Here is a 23,057-nt window from a genome sequence, read left to right as displayed (position 1 = left end):
TTATTAATATTACAAAATAATAAAAACAAATATTAATTTTTTCATGTAGCTAACATTTTTAAGCCACAACCATTATGCATTTTATTCTTCCTTGGTTTTTCAATTGCCTGTTGCAGCCACTTCCAAAGCCCCTTTTTACCAACAACTTTCAACATTTCGTCTTACATATGCCATGCGGCTTATACACATATATACAAATATTTATATGCACACAAACAAACATTTATTTCGCACTCAGTTGTGCAAAAAAAAAAAACAAACAAGTGGAAGTAAAGCACAGCTAAGCTTTGCGATTGAATTTACATAAATTCTGCGAAACAGTAGAAATCAGTTGACTGCTGCGCACCCAACAAACACATACACACAGCTCCTTTATATAACTGCAGTTTGGTTTCATAACATTCACCACACAACGCTTTCCCAACTCACACGCACCAAGCGAAACCCTTTCGCTATTATTCTACTTCTTGCCACACTTTCTGACATCCTTTAGCATAATTCTTAACTTTCTGCACCACACGCTGCTTCAATTTGGTTGCCTCCTCCACTAAAACCTGTTTCTCATTTTCCGTTCAGCACACTACTGTTCACTGGCCTTGTATTGTGCTTTGCTAGCGCAATCCTTGCACTCCTAGGCCACAAGTATGAAGCATGCAACCAGCAGCTGACAGCCGCAAAACCTTCTAACAATAGAAAAACCAATGCCATCCAATCACCAAACACCTACTTCGCCGCTTTGCGGTTTTGTTAACATTTATACATACGTACGCACACATTTAAAAATATATACATATGTATATATGGAATAAAAAATAATATTAATATATGTATATATATTAAGGTGTCCGTCATTTCAAAATTTGATTTGTTTCACTGAAATTTTCAATTCTTTTGTAAAAATGTCCGTCAAAAATCCAATTTTCAGTTTTTTTTCCTTCGTCCAAGTTCTAACTTAAGGTTTTACTAAAACACGTATTTTCTATTTTAGATGATTCTCTTAGAAGTTATCCTGCCAACGCGAGCGCATCTTTTTTCCGAGAGAGCACCGGAAATGGCGTCGTAATGGCCGAGCTTCAAATATATTTTTTTTTCATAAAATGTCAGGAATGCTAGATTTCTTTGTTAATAGTATATGTTTGTAACAACAAAAAATTCGAATAAAAAAAAAAATTTGTTTTTTTATGAGAAAAAATTGTTGAAAAAAATTCAAAAAAAAAAAAAGGAAAGTAAACTTGAAGAATAATTAACACCCTAATACACATGCATCTGCTTATGCAAATTATTAAATATACTAACTAATCTGCAGTTTATATATTTCTACTATGCTTTAGTACATTTTTTATGCTTTTTGAACTTTCTTCTCCACTTTCTTCGCAATATTATATAATGCGTCTGCTTGCCACGGTAGAAGCACTGCGCGAAGTTCGTTTTAAACTACATACCACTTCTCCAAAACTACCGTTATGAGCAACAACGCTGCAAGTTTACTTTTTTTTTATAAAATAATCCTATATAGATATATATAGTGCTTTATTACTTGTTGTCTACTTATTTTGTTCGTCAAAGTTTATTTATTATTTTTTTTTTGCTTTCTCCTTTACTTAGAGTACTTTTTTAATGTTTGTATATTTTAAACCCCTCTTTTGTGTCTATTTCCAAATTTGAATGTCAAATTTTGCAATTTTTATAGAAGATAAGTGGCGCTTCCGATGGAGGTTGCATAGCTTAAATGATCGATAGGTAAAGTGGAAAACGTATTAAAATAATAATAAAAAATGGAAAATTGATTTATTGGGAAAACACTTAAAGGGCAAGTGATTGATTGGTCTATGAAATGTATGCACAAATATAAATTTTTTTAAATTGTTAAAGCAGTTATTTTTATAAAGTTAATTAGTTGAAAAAAAACTCTTTTTTGAGTAATTATGATAAATAAAAGTGGCGTTTTTATACTCTTGCAACATGTTGCCCTAGAGTATAATGGTTTCGTTCACCTAACGGTTGTGTGTTTCAACAAAAATTTATCGAGTTAGGTATAGAGTTGTGCATATGTAATTGATCAGATTGATGAGACGAGTTAAAATCCCAGTGATTATCTGTCGGTCCGTCTGTTCGCCTTTTAAAGCTGTAACTTAAGTAAAAATTGAGATTTCTTAATGAAACTTGGTGCAAATGTTTCTCGTCATCGTAGGACGTTTGGTAAACGGACCACTGCGGCGCCCACAAAACGCCATTAATCGAAAATTGCCATAACCAAGCGGTAAACTAAGATGTGAAGTAGGTGAAATCGGATTATAACAACTTCCACTCTCCATATATCGATTTTGTTAAGAACTACTAGAAAAACGATAAATCAATAAGTAAATACGCCAGAGACATTAAATTATACAACAAAGCAGCACAAGTGGGCTTTATAGAAAGCGATATCAAAATTGGACGTAGGACGGTGTACTGCGGTGAAATAATATATCTCCGGACCTACTCAGTCAATTTCAAAGATTATGATTATTATACGATTATTGTAACATTATCGAGCTACAGAGCGAAATTGCGCGAAATCGGAGGAGCACCACGCCTGATTCGCATATAATATAAGTTCAAATTACATTTTTCCCAGCAATAAATAACGTATCGGAACTTTAGTCTCTTACGAATAGTGCCTTTGCAGGATGCCATCTCAACTATAAAATTTGTCAAAACCGAACTGTAACTATTCACACCCCTTTATAATGGAAATGTGGACTCTAGAGCGTATGGCAAACTTTTTACTGAAAATATCGGTCAATGTATGAGACATATTATAAAATCAGGAGAGAATATTGTCTGGTAACAATATGTCTGTCTGTCTGCGAAAAATTTGTTCAATCGGATCAATATTTCCCTTAACCCCCACGTATCTAATACAAAGATATTCGAACTTCTGGCTGATATTATAATTTATATATCACGCAATATGTAATTTTTCTTTATAAAATTATGGATAAATGGTCATCATCGCACAATAACATACACAACACACTAGCACACAACATCGACTCAGACTCACAATATTGATGCACAATCTTCACCACACTCCCCATATCACCATTACAATCCACATTATACACTACTCATGAAAGTACCACACATACGTACACTAAACACAATCACACCACACACATCATACCTTCTGATTCCTCACAAAAAACTGAAAGTAAGGACTGACGAGGGGATCCCCCACACTTCTTTGTATTTCTCTCTTAACGAGGCATCTCTATGCCTAAAAATAATGCACAAGAATATAGAGTTTATGAAGAAATTAAATATTATATAATCCTACTTCAAAATTGGTATAGTTGGAATGATGCTATAGACGCTGTATCAATAGGTTGAACAATAATGTCAAATTTTAGCGAAAAAATTGTTTTCTGGCAATTTCGCTTCGAGTTCCGTCTATTAAATTTCCTGTATATCAAGCAAGTTGTCAAATAGCAGTTCAGACTACTGTGTGTTGATGGCAATTTCCTTTACAATTAATGATACACTCACGTCATATCCTGATTGTCTCTACAGGAGATGGAGCAAGGTTCACTTAGTACCAGAATGTTGAATGATGTATCTGTGTGTGTGAATATATATTATATGTATATCCATATATCTTCAAATCGCTTAGTGAAGATTAATGATCTCATCTTCGTCACGGCATTTGCATTAACATATCAACTCTGCGTCATCTCAAGCCAGTACAGTGCGGGAAATTACCGCCAAACATGAGTACAAGCAGATATAATATAAATATATACCTGTTATACAATATATATATACATAAATATACAAAGTATATATATATGAATCGAAAGCAGCTGAACCGCGCTACCTTGGCATACCGCTAGCAGCCGTTATGCGTCTAGAAATTAAACTCACCGCTAACTTTAGGACTCAACTGACAAACGCTTGCGAAACATGCTTTATGTAGTGTTTAGCAGCGCCAAGAATCATCGCTCACTGCTAACCCAATTTAGCGGCAACAGCGACAACGTTGTGAGGCTAGGCTTCGTAAGAAAAGGAGTGCGCAACACCATTTATCTGGCTTAATTTGGACGGCAAGTGTGCTCACTGGAGAGAAGAGAAGGAGTGTCAGACTCGCGTTTGATTGCAAAACAAGTTGCGTTCGCATGAACTATTTTTGGGTGGCATGCGTGCGTTAGCGCAAAATGTCAAATATGACAGCTTCACTGACAGGCGCCAAACAGTCAAGAATGCAAGAATGCAGCACAATACAGTAAAAATGAGAGCGAAGAGAACAGTGTGAGCGCATTAAATACTCAGGCAAGGAAAGCTGCTAGAACAAACATAAAAAAAAATTATAATAATAAAAAAAAAAAATACCGAACTTAATTATTTTCTAAAGCTGAGAAGGCAACTGAGTCACCATGAAAAGATGGACTCCACAATCTGCACCAATTACCATGGGATAAGCCTCTTTAATATCAAATATAAGAGCTTATTGACTGACAGACTGCAGCCCACCGCCAACAAACTGATTGAACCTTATCGACCGGATTTTCACCATACGAGAAATCTCAAAAAAGAGCCACACCACACACCACCTCTTCGGGAAGAACCTCACTGAGCCGTTTGTTACTAAGCGAGGTTGTTAACTCCAACGGAAGATGAGCGAAACTAATATCGGAAGAGTGGACCTTTGCAGCGAGGGAAGGAGAAAGGTTATCTCGCTCACTAGAAATGAAATAGAGCGAGCAAAGTATTATCTGAACATGGTGAATAAAATCCGAAGATTACATTTGTCTTAAGTAAGAGGTCGATCCCAGCAAAAAAAGCACTTGGACTCCTACATATTAGATCAAAAGATAATTACAAATCGACAAAGCGTTTACAGTTGATCTGAAATTTGTCGAGACGACTAAAGGCGTCTCGTATATCGTTATGTATCCTGGTTCTCCGAAGTTACGAGTACCGTGATATTTCAGCCTCAGTTTTGCAAAGGCTGTACAATCTCGGAGAAAGCGCCTTGTTCTTAGTTAGTACTTATAGTTTTAATTGTTTGTGACAGTTTTTAAGACTCGTTTTTGAAAATTCAAACTGCACTGAACTCAAATACATAAGTATATATCACTATATATATGTATATAATATATGAAATTATACATATACTTTTATATAATGTATCATGTATACACTAGACGTGCCTTGTCGGTACTACAAAGTCGGTAGTCAATGTGATAAAAAACAAAATTACTTTGTTTTATTAAAATGCGATCAGCTCATTGCACACGTGAACCAAAAATTTCAAGTATTTTCATATTAATTTGATATTTTTTTATAATTCGATAGTCATGCCCTGCTTTGTGCTCTGTTTTAAGTTGTTTAACATAATATTTAAATTTTTTGTCTCGCTTCAACGAATCATGAATGAGACTTGCTGATGATATTTTGCAATTTCTATACTGATGACAGATAACTGTAAAAGCTGTAAGGTAATTTTTTGTAAAGCAATTATAATTAAAACACGAATTCAAACGCAATATGCATGTTTTCTGCATTATCAGTGATTTGGTCGCTAACAGCAAGCCTATAAATACCATGTGAGCAATGAGCATATTCACAATTTTACGGAAAGCAATAAAACACCACGAGTACAAATGAAGTTCTCGCTCAGCATGAAGTTCTCCGAGAGCATTTTGATTATAATTTTTGTGCTGCACGGTTTTTCGAAGGTATAAAGCGTACAAATGTATGTTTTCTAATTCACTTTGTTTTTACATATTTCGTATTATTTCAGGCCGAACAACCATACACGGTTAAGAATGAGCGTTTAGAGCCTTTCCAGGGCTTAAAAGAGACAGCCTTTGATTTGAGCGATTTGAAAATTGTTGGACGTCAGCGTTACATCAACGGTAGTGTGACACTCGCCGAAGACATGTCTAGTGAGCATTATAAATTTCAGGTAGAAATTTTCTCCTCACCACAAGGCGATGGTCAATACAAACAACTGCCAATGGGCGTGCCACGTACTCCCGTTTGTGAGGGTGTCAAAGAATTATATACGAAATTGTTGGAACCGTCTTTGGTTGAGGGTAAAAACACTGACTTTCCGCATGTGCCCGAAGACGGTTTGTGTCCGCTACCGAAGGGTCAATATTTTGTAAAGAATTTGGATATGAAAACAGACACTTGGCCAAATCAAATACCACGTGGACTGTTGAAAGCGAAATTGACATTTTTCAAGGATGAAATTAATGTTGGAGGCAGTAATGTGATAATAAGAGTCGAAGATCGGGAGTGAGTAACGCGCGAATTGGAATATCTCACTCACTCTCTCTCTCTCTCTCTCTCTCTCTCTCTTGATATTGAAAAAGAGAAGCAGAAATATTTGTTGTGCTTTGATTAAAATTTATAATTTGTAATAAAAAGTATAAGCAAAAGTTTATTGTTATTTTTGTTATAATACATTCTGTTGTAATTAATTAGTTAATAGAGGATATTGGCAGCCTTTTTAATGAGCATTTTCATCACAGTTACTAAGTTTATAAGAGTTCGTAAAGTTATAAAGAGCCAATACATTCATTGAGATTAAGCTAACTACAGCAGGAGCGCGCTATATAAGTTAATACCATCAGGACGACTGAAATATAGTCAAAAAATTTTTAAACGAAATCGTATCGTCAAAAATAATATAAGAAAGTCATTGTTTATTATTATTTTCTGGATTTTGTTTTCAACCTTTCTTCCGAATATGTTTGAAAATATCAACAGATACAAGAAAATTGTTGGGAAGTACTTAATATACTATTAGGTTTCAGATTCATACCTAAAATCAACGTTTTAAAATTGTTCTGAAATTTTAAAATTCTATGAACTTGATGGTGAAATGTCAGGYTTTCTAACTGTTAACTAATAGTTTCAAAATATCATTTGAATCCTGATTTTGTTGTTTTCATTATTCACTTTCAAATACACCTGTCTTAAAGTTTATTTAGAAATACGAAAAGAATTTTTCAACTACCCAATATGTAGATGTATCGACCGATTATTGTAATCTGCACCAACACTTAAGGACGTCGTGCAGTCTTCGTCTATTTATCTTAATACAGGAGCGCAACCTCATTTTTAGCTGACCTATTTCGACACTATTTTGTGAACTTTAGATCACGGAAGATACTAATATTATTGGTCTTCGATACCAGGTACAAAGTTACTGGCAACACCCAGTGCCGGACACCAGGTTTGCGCTATTTCCACCCACCTTGTGTGAAATCGTTCTTTGCTTGTGCGATATAAATCTATAGTTTTTAGGGGCAATCCTTAGCCCGACAATACAATATAGATAATTTAGCCTTATAAGATTATTTCTTGATTAACGTGTGCGTAGATTCTTGTAGTTTACGAGTTCCATAAAAATTAGCTTGCAATTAATATACTTTTCGAAATTCAGCGCTGTCTGATTTTTTAATATTTAAACAAATGGGTTTCTAGGACAGAATAAACAAAAAACTTTAACAAAAATCATTTGATAGTCTTTATATATTCGGCTTCAAACACAAAAACTTCAAAAACTTCGTGCCATTGCAKCGCACCCTATTTCCCTCTGCAGTGYTACGAATTGGATTAGTTAGATTTATATCTCAATAMTAAAATTAGTCTATAATTTTAGCATGTTCCAGCATGTTCAGATCTTAACAGCACCTTTTACAACATTGCGAAAATCCTATAAATGAGACGCAACCAATGATAAAATTGAACAATAGTTCTGAAATCACAGATAGGTGTCTCCGCACGTCTAAATCGCATATGTTGCAGAATGAAGTTTTACGTGGGCATCCTTATAACCGTTTCTTGCATTTGGATAAAACTTTTGGTGGTAAATTAAAAGTAATTGTATGTGGTTAATAAAACGTCAGTCATAAAATCTCCAAAACTGTTTCAGGCTGAACAAACTTACGTGGTGACAAATGAGCTTTTCGAGCATTACGATGGTCTGACGAAGACTTTATTTTATGCGGATAACATGAAAATTATCGGTCGTCAACGTAACATAAATGGCACTATGAGATTTTTGGAAGACATGAGCGACGAACAATTTATGCTTAGTGTAGAAATGTTCTCCGCTCAACATGGCGATGATCGGTTRAAACCGTTACCCAGTGTGCCGCGTATACGTATTTGCGAGGGTCTCAAAACCTATTTCAGGAAAGTAGTGCAACCGTCTTTTGTACATGGTGAGAATACCGATTTTCCTTACATACCTGAAGAGGGTYTRTGTCCCCTGCCGAAAGGTGAATATTATTTTAAAAATTTAATATTGAACACCGACCCGTGGCCCACTCAGGTACCAAGGGGCATTTTAAAAACAAAAATGACTTTTTTCAAAAACGGAGTTAATGTTGGAGCATGGTCACTGCAAATGAAATTGGAAGATCGTGAGTGAAGCTTTAAGTTTGGAGAAAAAATGTAAAAAAGACAGATTTGATTCATATACAATTTATTTTGGAAAAAAAAACTTTTAATAAAGCAACACGAGCATAGAAATATTTGAATTGTGTTTTTCATGTACATACAGTTATCTTCAGATTGTGATGGTTGGTTGAGAATGCCTACAAATAATCGTTGACAAAGTTGGCTCTGACATTTTTAGGCGCAATATTTTGCCTGACATAACCTGACAAAACTCACACAGTCGACCAAGCCTTGAGAGATTAATCTTCGATCATTGAAACCTGTGGAGTTCCTTAGTATAAAAGTTGCTCTTATAGGAATTTGTCATGAACAGGTTCCCAAAACTTGGCTTTCCCAAAATATAGGATTCGCTAAAAATAATTGAATATTCAAAAGAAGAGTTACTAAGTCGGTATAAACAAAAAACTTTCAACTTTGAATAGATCTGTTCTTAGCGTTTAGGCTCCGGCCTCGGAAACAGAAATCTTCGCACCCTATATCCGGCTACAGTGTTATGAATTTAGATTTACTTCTCTTAATGAAAATGGTATATAATTTTAGTATGTTCCAACTTGTTCAGGTGTTATCTGAGATATTTGCAACATTTCAAAAATCCTATAAATGACACGCAACCAATGACAGACTCCAGCAATAGTACTGAAATAAGAGACATACAGAYAGARTATTCGCAATACGTTGGARAATGAAGTTTTACGTGGGCATCACTATAACGGTATTTTTTGTGTGCACGAGATTTGCGGAGGTAAATGAAAAGTAATTGGAAATGTGTAAAAAGGAACACTCATAAAATATCCGAAACTATTTTAGGCAGAGCAAAGTTACACGGTGATAAGTGAGCGTTTCGAGCATTACGATGGTGTGCAGGAGACTCTATTTTATGCCAATAACGCTAGAGTTATCGGTCGTCAACGTACTTTGAATGGCACCTTGAAGTTTTTGGTAGATATGGACAACGAACATTTTATGATGAGTGTAGAAATTTTCCATTCTCAACCAGTGTCCCCTGCCGAAAGGTGAATATCTGTCTCTTATACACATCTAGATGTGTATAAGAGACAGGTGTAGAAATTTTCCATTCTCAACCAGGTGATGATAATTATAAGCTTATACCCATAGGCATCACGCGTATGCCCCTTTGCGACGGTTTCAAAACCTATTTCGCCAAAGTAGCGGAACCGTCTTTTGTACATGGTGAGAACACCGATTTTCCTTACATACCTGAAGAGGGTTTGTGTCCCTTACCGAAAGGTGAATATTACTTCAAGAATTTGACTTTAAAGATCGACACATGGCCCACTCATATACCAAAGGGCAATATAAAAGCGAAAATGACATTTTTCAAGGATGCGGTCAATATTGGAGCAGGGGCACTGATAATGAAAGTGAAAGATCGTGAATGAAGCTTTATGGTTTCTAAAAAGTAATGTAAAAAAGACAGAATTTGTTTGTTAACAACATGGTTATGGAAAAAGAAACAAAAAAAAAAAAAAATAAATAAATAATACGAACAAAGATATTTTTAAACTTTTTGGTATTTTCATATTTTTTATGTTCGGTTTAAAGTTGGTTTGTTGAAATATGTAAGGTTGTCAAATATTTTCTTTCCGCTTTTTTGCTCTTTATTCAATTCTTTATAAAAAAGTTTCACAGTGATGGGATGTAGTTCAAATATGCGCCGTTTCGTTCGATAATCTGTTTCCATCTAGACGACAACTTCGTAATACCGCCTCTTAAAAGCCCTCCTCCTTATTTGCGAAGAACTCGGATTTTTACTTTTTACAAGTCTCTTTTGAGTTCAGCTTTACACCAACAAAAGCATTTGCCATGGACAGGAACAAGTGGTAATCACTTGGCACTCTATCCGGGATATATGATGGATGTGATAAAATTTCCCTTCCGAGATCCCGTAGCTGCTGACGAGTCATCAACGATGTGTGCGGTCTGGCGTTGTCCTGGTGGAACACTACACTCATCCTGTTGGCCAATTTTGGACGCTTATGGTCGATCGCCTGCTTCAAGCGGTTCATTTGTTAGCAGTAGGTGATAGAATTAAGCGTCTGGCCATATGGGAGCAGCTCAATGTGGATGATTCGTTTTCAATTCCACCAAACACACAGCAAAACCTTCCTGGCTGTCAATATCGGCTTGGCCACTGTTTGGGGCGATTCACTGGCCTTCCACCATGACCGCTTGATATTGTCGTATGTGATCCATTTTTCGTCGCCAGTCACCATCTGCTTCAAAAATGTTTCGACTTCGTTCCGTTTCAGTAGCATATAGCAGGCGTTGATTCAGTCCAAAAGGTTTTTTTGCGTCAAATCATGCGGCACCCAAACATCAAGCTTTTTTGTATATCCAGCCTTCTGCAGATGGTTTCAAATGGTTTGGTGACTAACTTCCATTTTCCGGGCGATGTCACGAGATGCCACATGCTGGTCTAACRTGATGTTTTCCATGATTTGATCGGTATTCGTCGTCACAGGTCTTCCGAYGGCTGGCTTATCCATAATGTCGTTTTCACMCGCTCTGAATCATCRAAACCATTCGTCCGCAGTTCGAAGTGATAGAATACCATCCCSCAAAACAACATTAATCTSRCRGAACGWTTTGCTAGCGGATTTGYYTTTAACGAATGTTTACGAGTATATAACTATTGGAYGCAATATCCAAACTAATCATGCATAGTGTCGTTTTGTAGGTTACTTCAAGGCCTTTCAAAGATGTATAGCATTGCCAGATAAGGGAGATATTTTCCAATCCGAGTATACCTATTTTATTGGTCCTCGATGTCAGGTRCAAAACCACTCCCAACACACAAGACCTGCGTTGTCTTCAACCGTTTAGTGTAAAKTCATAAATCATAAATCGCCAGACAATGTTGTGTAGACAACTAATGCTTATAAGATTAATTCTTGATGACTAAGGATTGCCTGAGTCCCTTATTTCCTTGTCTTTTTCAAAATCCAGCGTTCACTAATTTTTTAATTTTTAAACAAATGGGTTTCGAGGTCAAAATATACAAAGAACTCTAACAAAAAATCGATTTACATCTTCTGCTTCGAACGCAGATCCCTTTGTCCGCTGTAGCGCACCCTATATCCGGCTTCAGTGTTATGCATTTAGATTTATATCTCAAAAATTAAAACATTCTATAAATKTTTCATGTTTCACCATGTTCAGATCTTATCCGCGCTTTTTACAACAGTGCGAAATCCTATAAATGAGACGCAACCAATGATAAAATTGAACAATAGTTCTGAAATCACAGATAGGTGTCTCCGCCCGTCTAAATCGCATATGTTGCAAAATGAAGTTTTACGTGGGCATCCTTATAACGGTATCTTGTGTGTGCAAGAGATTTGCGGTGTTAAATGAAAAGTAATTGTTTAGGAATAAAAAGGAACACTCATTAAATATTTAAAACTATCTTAAGCTGAACATTATGTATTAATGTTGGAGCATAGTCACTGCAGATGAAAGTGGAAGATCGTGAGTGAAGCTTTTTGGGTGTGAAAAGAAATGTAAAAAAAGAGAGAATTTGATTTATTTACAATTTATTAAAGAAAACAATAGGATGATAGAAATATTTGAAATTGTGTGCTTTTGTTGGTTGGTTGGTTGAGAAAGCCCACACATAATCGTTAACAAATTTTACTCTATAATGTTGAGCTGCACTATTTAGCCTGACATAACCTAACAAGCTCAACCAGCCGATGAAGCCTTGACAGAAGAATTTCTTTCGTAGAGGTTCGTATAGTATAATAGTAGCGTTTAAGGAGCTTGTTATGAACAGTTAACCAAAATTTTAATTTTTCAAATTATTGAATATGTTATGAAAATGCTTCAATATCTCAAAAAAAAAAATTAAAAATAAAATAAAATAAAAAAAATCCTAATTCGTAATAAACAAAAAAAGTTGAAAAGATSTGTTGTTAGTACTGATGCTTCCGGCTTCGAACACAGAAAACTTCGCACCCTATAACTAGCTTCAATGTTATGCATTTAGATTTACATCTTTTAATTAAAACGATATATAATTTAGTATGTCCAACTTGTTCAGGTRTTATCTCAGATATTTGCAACATTTCGAAAATCCTATAAATGACACACAACCAATGACAGACTCTAGCAATAGTACTAAAATARCAGACATATAGGAGTATTTGCACGACTAAATCGCATACGTTGCAGTATGAAGTTATACGTGGGCATCATTATAACGGTATTTTTTGTGTGCAAGAGATTTGTGGAGGTAAACGAAAAGTAATTGGATATGCATAAAARCGAACACTCATAAAATATCCGAAATTATTTTAGGCTGAGCAAAGTTATACGGTGAAAAATGAGCGTTTCGAGCATTACGATGGTGTGCAGGAGACTCTATTGTTTGCAGATAATATGAAAGTTATTGGTCGTCAACGTACTCTGAATGGCACCTTGAAGTTTTTGGTAGATATGGACAACGAACACTTTATGATGAGTGTAGAAACTTTCCATTCTCAACCAGGTGATGATAATTATAAGCTTWTACCCATAGGCATCMCGMGTATGCCCYTTTGCGACGGTYTCAAARSCTATTTCGCYAAAGTAGCGCAACCGTCTTTTGTACATGGYGAGAAYACCGATTTTCCTTACATACCTGAAGAGGGTTTGTGTCCCCTGCCGAAAGGTGAATATTACTTCAAGAATTTGACTTTAAAGACCGATCTAGATGTGTATAAGAGACAGTGGCCCACTCAGTTACCAAAGGGCAATATAAAAGTGAAATTGACTATTTTCAAGGATGGAGACAATATTGGAGCAGGGGCAGTAATAATGAAAGTGGAAGATCTTGAATGAAGCGGTATGGTTTTGAAAAGTTATGTAAAAAGGACAGAACTTATGTAGTTCTGGGAAAAAAACTTAAAAAAAAAAATACGAACAAAGAAATAATTAAACTTTTTGGTTTTTTAGTTAATTTGTTGAAATYGAATGTTTGAGCATTAATAAGCATAATCGCTGGCAATTTTCCAATTTACGTCCGATTCATATAAACTAGAACTTAAAACTAGAATTAAGCCTGGCTTCAGTAGTTTTCAAATAGCAAATAGAGTAGAATAGTTTAACAAAACTTTTTTTCGTATTTGATGTTTGCACTTCAGACTGGATAGAATTACATTGACACTTCAAAGAGGGTATGAATTTAATACTGGATCTTCTATCATTTTTCAGTTGTTATACCAGTAGGTCTATATCGGTCTCTTTATTCGAAGAGAATTACTATTGCTTCTTGTCTTCTTGCATTTGAGCGTGTTGAAAATTATTGGACGTAAATATTGGGCAGTGATCGGTCTGCCGTCAGCTTCCTAGCTACTGCTGCCTTGCTTTTGCCCCCTGTAAAATGCTTCATGAGTCTAGTTGAAGTTCCTTTGCTAGTGCAGGCGTTTCCACCCATATGAAGGTTCTACCCACATCGGTCGGCGGGGGATTTCCATCGGCTTCCCCCATGCTATTTCTTGTAAAGATTTCTATTGAGATATCTGTGTTGCAACATTACGCCAGCGACGGTTTCGTCGTCCCAAGAGCAGCATACCCATCCGGGATAGATTGAGGTATCGGTTTCGAGATACCCATCCCTTCACCACCCTTCGTAACTTTCASTTAACRTTTSTCTTATTATTKTTGGTGTCAATGCAAATAGGGTMYCCACTCAGAGCYGCTATCCGTCGYCCGGAAGCGTAGTCGCCTGTAGTAGTTCCAAGGTTGTCTCAGTAAAAAGGCCCAGGCTCGCCTTTTTAAGGCTATATGTTCAGAACTGTGCAGTGCAAAGAAGGATTGATCTCTACTTACGTCTTCCACGCCAACTTAATAACGAGGGTGGATMGTACTCTGAGGCCTGCCAGGGTTTTAACGGAACAGGTCCGATTGCGACATGATTGGCTGATGGATCCATTTCTGATGAGTGACACCCCATCATACKCAGGTGTCAGAATGCCGTAAACATCAGCCAAGGATTCTGCCAAAATCCGAAAGAGCTAATCCTACTCATAATTCGGTTTCACAGATAAAGTCGTAGAGATTTGAAAGGCACATGACGCATCTTGAGACCCAGCATTCATTAGYGGACAACATTCGACGGTCASCACGCAGTGAAGAAAATGTAACAGTGTCCACGAAGACCGTGGAGAGGCGTTTCGGCACCGTTCGCAACAACTCGGCAGGACTYAGGGTRCCTRCAGAGTGAACGCTGAAAGTCGAGCCGAGCGCAGATGCGCGTGTTGCCTAAATGCGCATTGTTTCGCTTTCAATGTCAACTTTGCGGACACCATAAGTCTTTCCACTTCGGCTCCTCGCCTATAAAACAGTTCGGGGCGGTTTGGGTGATAAAAGTCTTCGCGCGTGAATCAGAGCTTTGGGCAACACCTGACATGCTGCATCAACACTGATTTTTATGAAATAAACCAACAAATGATCATTCAACTGGCTAATGCAACCCTTAGTTAACAAGTAGAGAATTGATATATTAAAGTATGATGAGAATAGAAAAGAACTCTGTGAAATTGATAATTTTGCAGTGACAGCGCTTATATAAACACGCATAAGTAGAGTAYGCAGAATATGAAAATATTTATACAAATCAATAACACGATATATGTGTAGTTACAATAACTTGCATGCCAATAATGTCSCCAACCACTCAAATCGCTGAGCTCTGTCACTTCAGCCGCTTAGGAAATGATTTTTAGCGAATTGCTTGTCAAAGTGGAGTGAAGTGACGCTGAACCTATTGTTAGCGCTTCAATGAGCAGGCAAGTGTATATAGATGAGCTTACGCACATACTACACACACACACACGCACTTACATTTCTATGGCACTAAATAAATACACAGTATTGGCATTTTAATACATACAAATTCATTTACTTAGGTGCCAGCTGCCAGAGCTTCTAAGCAAATAGTGGCGTGTGTAAGTGCAATGTGGAAGCTTTCATGTGTATCACGAAAGCAGCTTTCTACTTACATATGTCGTGTATGTTTTATATACATACATACTTGTATATAGTTAAATAAACCCACATAGCTATATATATTTCTTTGAACTCTATTTTCTGCCAGGAAGCCATTCTTCCTGGCATACTGCTCGTAGCGCTAAGCAAATAATTTACACATATAGCTACACATATGTGTTAGTATTTGCTTGTGTAAGCTGGCAAGTCTGTTTGCACTTCAGCTTTTGCTATTGTTTGCATCAACGAGTGATTTGCTCGTAATCGTCAGGCCAACTAAAACGTTGACACACTTASGTAGCCAAACACAAGTGCATAACTGTACATACGACTCTATGTGCAGAGAAATATATAAACGAATATAGAACACGCTATATTTTCTTAAAGAGAGAGAGGGAAACATTAAAGCTACTAGTGCACATATTCTTCACAAAACTGCAACAATTTGCTGCAAAAATCGATTTCTAAGTGAATTTAATAAATGGAGACTCTAGCAACATTATTTAAGACTTAAGTACTCTGAATACTCGGAAATYCTCACTCACTTTGACTTCTTACCGGATCAYTTGRATGATGGAGTCRCTAAACCGAACTCTAGCGGCTCCTTCTATAACCATATACCGGCGAGAAGTTGTGGGTGGGTAGAAGCTGTTGGAGGAGAGGGACATTGAGCTTCTTCACGGATAGGTTAAAGGCTGGTGGAGGGGTCTATCATAGGAAGCTTTCTATCAACACTAGACTTCCCCACTATTGCAGCGTTTTGCTAGTTTATAGTTCGAACACATGAGTTCCTCTTTTCTATGGTATCACAAAAAGCTCCAGTCCACTTGCGATCTTTGATCAGCCACCTAACCTAACCTACATTGTTGATCTTAGTTAGTCTTCGGCATTCGTTATGACAAAATCTATGCGCATTCTTTTGAAAAATCCGACTATTATTGCCAGTTGTCCAGCAGCTAAAAATTAATTTTCCTTTTGGCGGTTCAACCAACTTKTTTTTTAGAAATTATTTGTTTTGAGTACCTGATGTGATGCCTGAATGTATCAAGCTAAAATATTATAAAGAGCTGGAGTATTGGATTACAGTGAGAAGCTCGAAATTAAGCTCAGTTTTTGCCTTCTTCATTATTATTACTATTCGGTAGAAGATCGTATTATGAATACGGGAGAAAGGGTGGTTAATGAATTAACTTAACTCGCTACTTCTAAGTTATCTATAACAATTTTTCCAATGCTCTGAGAACCCTTCGATATCGTTCTAAATTAGGTTATCACGATATTTGGCATGGATTCACGTTAAAAGAAGGTAACTTTGTAATCTCCGCAGAAGAAGACCACTGTAGTGTATACATATGTAGCTGCCGATGTGCCATTTGGATGCACTACAGTCGAATCTCTTTCTGTTCAAACCATTTGGTGATCTCAATGAAAATAAATTTGATGCTATGCTTTTTGTGGACAGCCATTCAAAGTTTGGTGCTTGATGTGTTTGAAGAAGTCGGCTTCTAGTTTGTATTAGAGCTGTTTCTTTAATCCCTTCTGGCTTGCATATGGGGCAAATATTGTTATAGGACAAACWCATTTTTAGAGCGTATTTAGTGTTATAGTATTATAGTATCTGTAAGTAATAAGTCCTTGGTTCTAGTCGCATCATACTCAAGCTATAACTGCTTCGTTATCATGTTGCTCTGAGCTATTTGTTCAGAGTGTGTAGAAAACCGTCGTTTTATCATGGTCTTAATGCCGCTTCGGATTTATCTAAAGAGGCTCCTAATTTGACCAGCTTTTCTTCGTTTTGGGTACCGAAATTGTTAAAAATATTAAAGCTTCGGCAACCGCAGTTTTTTCTTTTTTTTCTTTAACTCCAGCACTATTTGCAGGGTTTCCACCATATAATTGACCTGCATTTAAATAACCAATTCTTTATTAATAACTTGCTTTAGAATCCATTTTAAAGTCAAGCTTCCATGCCGCAACTAAATAAAAATTCCCACATGTTTGCATTAGTTACAACTCATTTCATAGCCAATATTGCTCTTACTCTGGCATTCTCTGGCGGTGATGACATGATTAATGTACGAGAAGATTTACGATTATTGTTGTCCATTAACGAATACATTAAAACGRCTCAATTAAGTTGAATTGATTGTGTAGTGATACGCATATCCACACACACACACATACACAACCCAAATGCACCTACACAGCCTCTCACTAAGAGAATTAACGTCTAGTTAGTTGAAAGTGGAAAATGCTGCCGTGCCACTGTCAAAATGATGACAAATCACGTAAATATACATACACACACAGCCATACACAGTTATATACCGCTACATTTATTACACTAAAAACTTGCATTGTACGGCCTACAAAGAGACGAATTAATAAAAACGAAGTATTGGCGCATTTAATTACGAATTCGTCAGCAACATTTTACTAGCGACGGCTTGACATTGGCACGAGCATCTTGTGCTTTTATTATTATTTGCTCTATCAAATTGGTGAGCATTAAAATGTCAATAAACAAATGGAATTCTTTCTGCAGCCTTTGTAGGGGCATATAACGATGGAAAAAAAAAAATGCGGCTTTTAATTTTTTATTAGTTCGGTTGCCACAYTTTAGTTGCGCTGGTAGCCCAAGAACAGCTGGTGGCATGCGGTGGCTTTGTGTACGCCGGTGTGTTATCAATTTCGGGTTTTTCGTTTCCTGCTTTTACAAGCGGACATTAAAAGTATGTAAGATAAGTCGGTATACTTTTAATTATCTCTTAAGTGGCAAGTGCTTGAGTGCCAAGCAAGTTGTCGTAAAATTATGTATACATAAGTACATATATGGGTGTGTGTGAATAATGTTTGTATACATGTGTTTATGTGGCTGTTAAGGTAATGCTGAAAATTCAAATGATCTTTTGTTAAATCCAAAAACCTGCACGAATTCGACAAAAATAAAATCCCGAAATTTCGGGATTGAGAGAAAACAGTAAGAAAAATTAAAAGTTTTGTWAATAAAGTGTTTATATTTAAAATTATTTAACTTGACAACGAAATTTCGATATTGAGAAAAAAATATTTGAATTGAAAGAATAATATGTTTTGATAAAAATTGAAAAGATAAATTTTGTGATATTAAAATTTTCCAAATTGAGAACAAATATTAAAGGAGTGGGAATGACGTGAAAATCTTTATATTTAAATATATTAACCCCAAATTTCGGGATTGAGTGAAAATGTTAAGGGGACAAAAAAAAAAAAAAAAAAAAAAAAAAAAAAAAAAAAAAAAAAAAAAAAAAAAAAAAAAAAAAAAAAAAAAAAAAAAAAAAAAAAAAAAAAAAGTATCTAACCTAATCCTGAAATTTTAGGATGGAGATGAAGATGGTCATTGTTAATTTGCATATATGTACATTCTTTGAAATCCCAATTTCTCTATATTGAACTAAGGTATTATCAAACAATATACATAGGTACGTATGTACATAGTTTGAATATGTTTTAATCTTAATTTAATCTTATATTTTTCGTAATTGGTACCGAAGTCAGAAATTTCGGGATTGAGAAAAAATTTTAAGTAACGAAAAAGTATGTGAATAAAAAAAATTTTATTTTTAAAAGATTAACCTAATCCCGAAATTTCGGGGTTGAGAGAAAATATAATATTAAAGGAATGAAAATAGATGTGAAAATAATGTTTATTTTTAAGAATATTTAACTTAATCCCGAAAATTTTGGAATATGTTTTGAGAAAAATTAAAAAGAAAATTTTGTAATTTTAAATTTTTCGGGATTKSTACCGAAGTCAGAAAATTAAAAAAATGTCATATACTACGCAATGTGAATTGATTCGCATTAAAGATGATCCCGGGAGCTTTTGAGTCCATCATTGACTTAGAAATTAAACAATTACGGAAAATTAGAAAGTGAAATTCCGAAACGTTTAAAATGTTCCAATGTCCATGGTTTTACAGAGAGTATAAAAATCTATGTATGTAAATAAATATATTCTGCGATACCAAATAGATCAAAACAAAATTTCAAACCTCAGTATATATAAATTTTGAGATTTTTATGAGTTCACAATTTTTCGGGACTGACCCCATACTACAAAATTTGGCAATTAATTCGCTGAATTTGTAGGCTACACTAACTAATATATTTCCACAAAAAACAGAACAAACGGAAATACTTTTTAATAAGAAATGATATGATTATGGTATGCGGCAAATGCATCTTGAGTATTCTTTTGATAATAATACTTAAAGGTTTTATATTTTCAAAACTTATACATATGATATAGAATTTGATTTTCAGTTCGAATAACAGCTATTAACTATAGTGGTCTGGTCTGGTTCTGGTAAATGAGCAGCTTCTTTGGGAGAAAAGGCTGTAAACTCAATTTTAGAACGATATCTCAAAAACTTTGGAACTTGCGTATATACAGACGGTTCTAACGAACGGATATGACTAAATCGATCGACATTTCCTTCTGGGTTTTCTAATAACTAAACTTACTTGCAGTTATTGTGTTAAATAAAACCAAATTTATAAGGCACCAATTTGTTCTCATACGAGCAGTTTTGAGCTGCATATGTACATACCTGAAAATAAAAGAGAAAATAACGTCAGTTTTGCCTTAAAATTGGTAAATATCCGTACAAAAAGCCTTACATAATAGTGCAATTTCGGAATTTAAGCGAAATATTGTTAAAAAAAAAAAATCATATTCATTCTCAAACTTTGTTTAGTTTTCTTTGGTTTTTGGCATGTCTTTTGTTTTCATTTAACGCTTTTGCTTGCTTGCTTACGGCTTTAATAGTATTAATGATGCCGCAGTGAAAGCTCAGCTGCCTATACTTAACTACTTAATTTTAAGCTGATTAGTTGGAATCAATGAAACGCTGGCCACGAAGTGAGTGATAAAAGAAAGAAAAAATGAGAAATAATGTCTTTCGAAAATAACATGCCTATTTTGTGAAAAGAGTTSTTCAATAAAGATTGGAATTTTGTAAAATATTACAAACATTCAAAGCAAGATCAAGTAACTTGCGTGGCTTTCTTTCTAAAGAACGGGTTTTAGCTATTTACATAAACATGTTTAGATATATGTTAGTGGTTCCCAATATAGGAAATCTAACGGGCACACACTCAATGGCTTAAGAGTCTTTAGTATTCTGACCAGTTACYTAATTTGGCACTGCTGTAAATAAGTCTTCCGGAGAGGAAATATGCACGGCATTGTATTTTTAGTAGACCTAGTAAACTGATATTACAAGTAGATATTGTCGGAGGTGTACTGCCTTGAGAAGTATTTAAACTTCTGAAGTGAGTGTAAAAATATATTATTATTAATTATATCTTATTCTTAATAAAATCCAAATCTGAGACCTAACGCTCGCCTATGTGAATGCGAATCGGTACTACGGAATATACACAATGCTACATGGACTTCTTGATTTCCAACTACGATTCTACCTGACGTCACTGACCCTCGCCRAAGTCCGACGACTAAACCTCACTAATTTAATGAATATTAGAGTTTGATGACCCAGCTGGYGATATTCGATGGGATGCCTAGAAGGTGAAATAAATAACATACCGTCGAATGAAACGGAACATATTTGATGACTTAAGTATACTATCTGACAAGAGCCTTTCACGGAAATTCGTTCAGAATATGCGAATATCGAAAACGGCCTACAAAACTATAATAAATTTTTGTCAATTTGAGCAGCACAACTGATAAAATGATGATTTGAAATGAAGTTTCGAAGAAAAGGTAGAGGTTAATAAGCTGAGTTATAGTTTTATTGATGAGCTTAAAGTTGGCGAATCGAACAAAAATCGCAATGTGAGTGTGAAATGGGATTATGCACTTCAAATACATGATAATTACAAAAATAGGATTATTCACTTCATATGCTTAATAATTAAAAATTTGAGCTTTTGTATCTTTCATCGAACTGAAAGCTCTAAGCGTAAAAGCTTTTATAGTGTTGAAAGCTTTTCAGCGAGCAATAGTTGCGCAAAAAATTACTGTTCTAAGACGACATTTATGCGGGTGAAATTCGGGAGATATTTTTATATATACATATATGTTATGGTGCATTTATCAATGCGTTACTCATTACCAGCTCATCTATCACACTCTTATGCTTTATTGCAACTTTAATGCTAATTCCGAACCAATACACACTTACGAAAACTCAAGTTAGCTTCTTTACGGCTGTTATATATATATCTGGCCTAGGCAACACTAAGTGTTGTAAGGTGCAATCTGACATTTTCATTGGAAAGTTTGACATTTTTTAGCATAACATCACTCAGAACGTTTTGTCATTTAATCGTGAATTGTTTTATTTACAGGGAATTAAAAAATTCATCTCGGCCAAAAAATGGAATTAACTCGTGAACATTTTCGTACGATCATTTTTCACAACTTTCGATGTGGATTATCATGGCAAGAGTGCATCGATGAACTAAAATCTTTATATGGCTATGAAGCACCATCCTATAGCACTGTGCGAAATTGGTACAACGAATTCAGTCGTAGCCGGCGCTCGCTCAAAGACGAATTCAGTGAAGGTCGTCCAAAAAAGCCGTTGTGCCAGAAAACACCGATGCTGTACGTGAACTGATAATGCAAGAACGTCATGTAGCATACCTTCAGATAGAGGCATGCCTATGCATGCATCCCACCAGCATACATTCTATATTGCATGAACACCTGGCCGTAAAAAAGGTTGGTTCTCGTTGGATCCCGCACAATTTGACAATCGCTCAAAAAAATGCTCGTGTGGATTGGTGTRAAGAAATGCTGAAAAAATACGATCGCGGTGCTTCAAAAGACGTTTATAAGATCGTCRCAGGTGACGAATCATGGATCTATGCGTATGAGCCCGAAACAAAACAGCAATCGACCGTGTGGGTCTTCCAAGACGAGCCAAATCCAATGAAAGTTGTTCGTGGAAGAAGCACTTCGAAGCAAATGGTAGCCTGTTTCTTCGGCAAAACTGGTCATGTGGCGGTTTTCCGCTTTAGCAACGTAGGAGTCTACACCACCATTTGTTTACCTGAAGTCTTCGGAGAAACTCGAAAAACGAACAAGAGAAAACGAATCATCGTGCACCATGACAATGCGAGCTCTCACGCATCGGCTAAAACCACCGCCTTTTTGACCGGGCAAAACGTCAAATTGATGAGTCATCCGTCGTACAGCCCTGACTTGGCACCAAACGACTTCTTTTTATTCCCAAACATCAAGAAAATAATGCGTGGTCAACGATTTTCGTCGCCAGARGATGCTGTTGAAGCATYCAAAAMCCATGTTTTGGAGGTGTCTCAATCGGAGTGGAAAAAGTGCTTCGAAAATTGGTTTGAGCGCATGCAAAAGTGTATAAATCTTGATGGAGAATATTTTGAAAAATAATAAAACCATTTTCGTTGATAAATATTCCTATTTTCATTATTAGGCCAGAAATATATATAGCAGCCCCCGTATTGTAGTTTAAAATTGTGCGAACAAAACTTCGTACGAGTCTTACACCTACCGAACACATGTCTGAACATCGTCAAGTACACGTGTACCCATTTGAAGCCACGCATGCGTTAACAACAAAGTT

General features: G+C 35.7%; 5 protein-coding genes across 6 annotated transcripts in view; 4 read left to right on the top strand and 1 right to left on the bottom strand.

Moving 5' to 3' along the window:
• Nucleotides 1–23,057, bottom strand: part of LOC108975095 (nyctalopin) — a 277,437-nt gene that overhangs the window by 93,839 nt on the left and 160,541 nt on the right. The gene's annotated exons all lie outside the window — the stretch shown is intronic.
• LOC108975097 lies at nt 5,629–6,369 on the top strand. Its single transcript, XM_018943367.1, has 2 exons — nt 5,629–5,717; nt 5,783–6,369. The coding sequence occupies exons 1-2, from the start codon at nt 5,643–5,645 to the stop codon at nt 6,284–6,286; spliced, it is 579 nt and encodes a 192-aa protein (XP_018798912.1). The 5' UTR covers nt 5,629–5,642; the 3' UTR covers nt 6,287–6,369.
• Nucleotides 7,760–8,488, top strand: LOC108975098. Its single transcript, XM_018943368.1, has 2 exons — nt 7,760–7,861; nt 7,928–8,488. The coding sequence occupies exons 1-2, from the start codon at nt 7,802–7,804 to the stop codon at nt 8,426–8,428; spliced, it is 561 nt and encodes a 186-aa protein (XP_018798913.1). The 5' UTR covers nt 7,760–7,801; the 3' UTR covers nt 8,429–8,488.
• Nucleotides 9,140–9,857, top strand: LOC108975099. The gene is made up of 3 exons (XM_018943371.1): nt 9,140–9,199; nt 9,265–9,427; nt 9,517–9,857. The coding sequence occupies exons 1-3, from the start codon at nt 9,140–9,142 to the stop codon at nt 9,855–9,857; spliced, it is 564 nt and encodes a 187-aa protein (XP_018798916.1).
• On the top strand, nt 12,625–13,296 carry LOC108975077. Its single transcript, XM_018943347.1, has 2 exons — nt 12,625–12,709; nt 12,775–13,296. The coding sequence occupies exons 1-2, from the start codon at nt 12,650–12,652 to the stop codon at nt 13,294–13,296; spliced, it is 582 nt and encodes a 193-aa protein (XP_018798892.1). The 5' UTR covers nt 12,625–12,649.

The sequence above is a fragment of the Bactrocera latifrons genome, unplaced genomic scaffold (assembly GCF_001853355.1).
Source record: "Bactrocera latifrons isolate USDA-ARS-PBARC rearing strain unplaced genomic scaffold, ASM185335v1 scaffold_61, whole genome shotgun sequence".
NCBI classification, from domain to species: Eukaryota; Metazoa; Arthropoda; class Insecta; order Diptera; family Tephritidae; genus Bactrocera; species Bactrocera latifrons.
Note: the sequence above shows the minus strand (reverse complement) of the source record. Positions and strands in the feature narration are given on the sequence as shown.